The 1,097-nt window shown below is 43.2% G+C and overlaps 1 protein-coding gene across 2 annotated transcripts in view; it reads right to left on the bottom strand.

Annotated features, from left to right (window-relative positions):
* Window positions 1-273: 273 nt before the first annotated feature.
* The window catches only part of LOC102202910 (SH3 domain-binding protein 4), a 46,896-nt gene continuing 46,072 nt past the window's right edge, over window positions 274-1,097 (bottom strand). For both annotated transcript variants that reach the window (XM_005745539.1, XM_005745540.1), the window contains exon 5: window positions 274-726. In XM_005745539.1, the coding sequence (XP_005745596.1) occupies window positions 502-726 (225 nt within the window). In that variant the 3' untranslated portion in view covers window positions 274-501. The remainder of the gene's footprint in view (window positions 727-1,097) is intronic.

The raw sequence follows: 1,097 nt of genomic DNA, 5'->3' as shown, positions 1-1,097 counted from the left end.
CTGAAATTTGAAGGACTGCAGTGAGGGAGAAGCTGAAGACAGACCAAAGGTGATGCTTCTTCTTCTTAATGTATAAATAAATAGAACAGATCTGACACTTGAGGATACGAGGATACAATATCTAAAAATGTCTTTTCTTAATAAAAATGTCTGTCTTGGCATTCAATCCACAGATCTTAACCAAATGGTTGCTTAAAAAACTGCTGTGCCATAATAAGAGTACAAAAATACATAACTGTGCAAGACTGAAGCTATTAAAAGAGTCTCTGTGAATACTGCAAGCTCTATAGAGCACTGTATTGTTTGCTGGGGACGTGGGGCCTGTCTGGTGATGTTGCCCTGGGCACGAAGAGCTGAAGGCAACGCTGCAGGAACGACAGCAGTAGTGGCATTCAGAGTGAGCAAACAGCTGATATGCAGCATTTCAAACGTTGCAATTTCAAAAAAAAAAAAAATTGCTCCTGAAGAGCAAGGTGTGCTGGTGTGGGGCAATGCTTGGGTTCAGATGGCGTAGTCATCCTGAGCAGAGGGGCTGAAGGCGGAGCTCCGCAGGACATCCAAGCAGTTGACCAGGATGAGCGTGCCGGTCAGGTGCTTCCAGCGTTTGGTGATGGGGTTCTTCATCTTGTCCAGGCCCATGTGAAGCTCTTGGATCACATCCCTGTAGCTATCGCCAATCTGAGCTGCCCACGTGACCAGGAAGTCGTATGCCGGCTTCCACATGGCCTGCAGACAAGAAGAGAAAGAAACGTGTCATGATCTCCTGGGACACTGACATGTCGGAAAACTGTCACAGGCTGACAGAATGATACAGATGCACTCGGTCCACTTGTGATTTTGACAGAAGGGAAAAGTGAAACATTTGTATTTCTCAAGATGTGTCACTGTTCCTTTAAAACACAATAATCAGGTCAGGAATCACCTACACTTTCAGCTGCTTAGTAGGGGTGCAACGATACACAAAATTCACGTTTCGGTTCGGTTCGATACTTTGGTGTCACGGTTCGATATTTTTTCGATACAAAAAATGTTCATGCATTTTTAATTTGTCATTTATTAAAATTATAAATATATATTTTAACCCAAAAGTACAGTTT

The sequence above is a fragment of the Pundamilia nyererei genome, unplaced genomic scaffold (assembly GCF_000239375.1).
Source record: "Pundamilia nyererei isolate P.nyererei 1_Seehausen unplaced genomic scaffold, PunNye1.0 scaffold00160, whole genome shotgun sequence".
NCBI classification, from domain to species: domain Eukaryota; kingdom Metazoa; phylum Chordata; class Actinopteri; order Cichliformes; family Cichlidae; genus Pundamilia; species Pundamilia nyererei.
The sequence above is the reverse complement of the archived record's forward strand: the minus strand, read 5'-3'. Positions and strand labels throughout refer to the sequence as shown.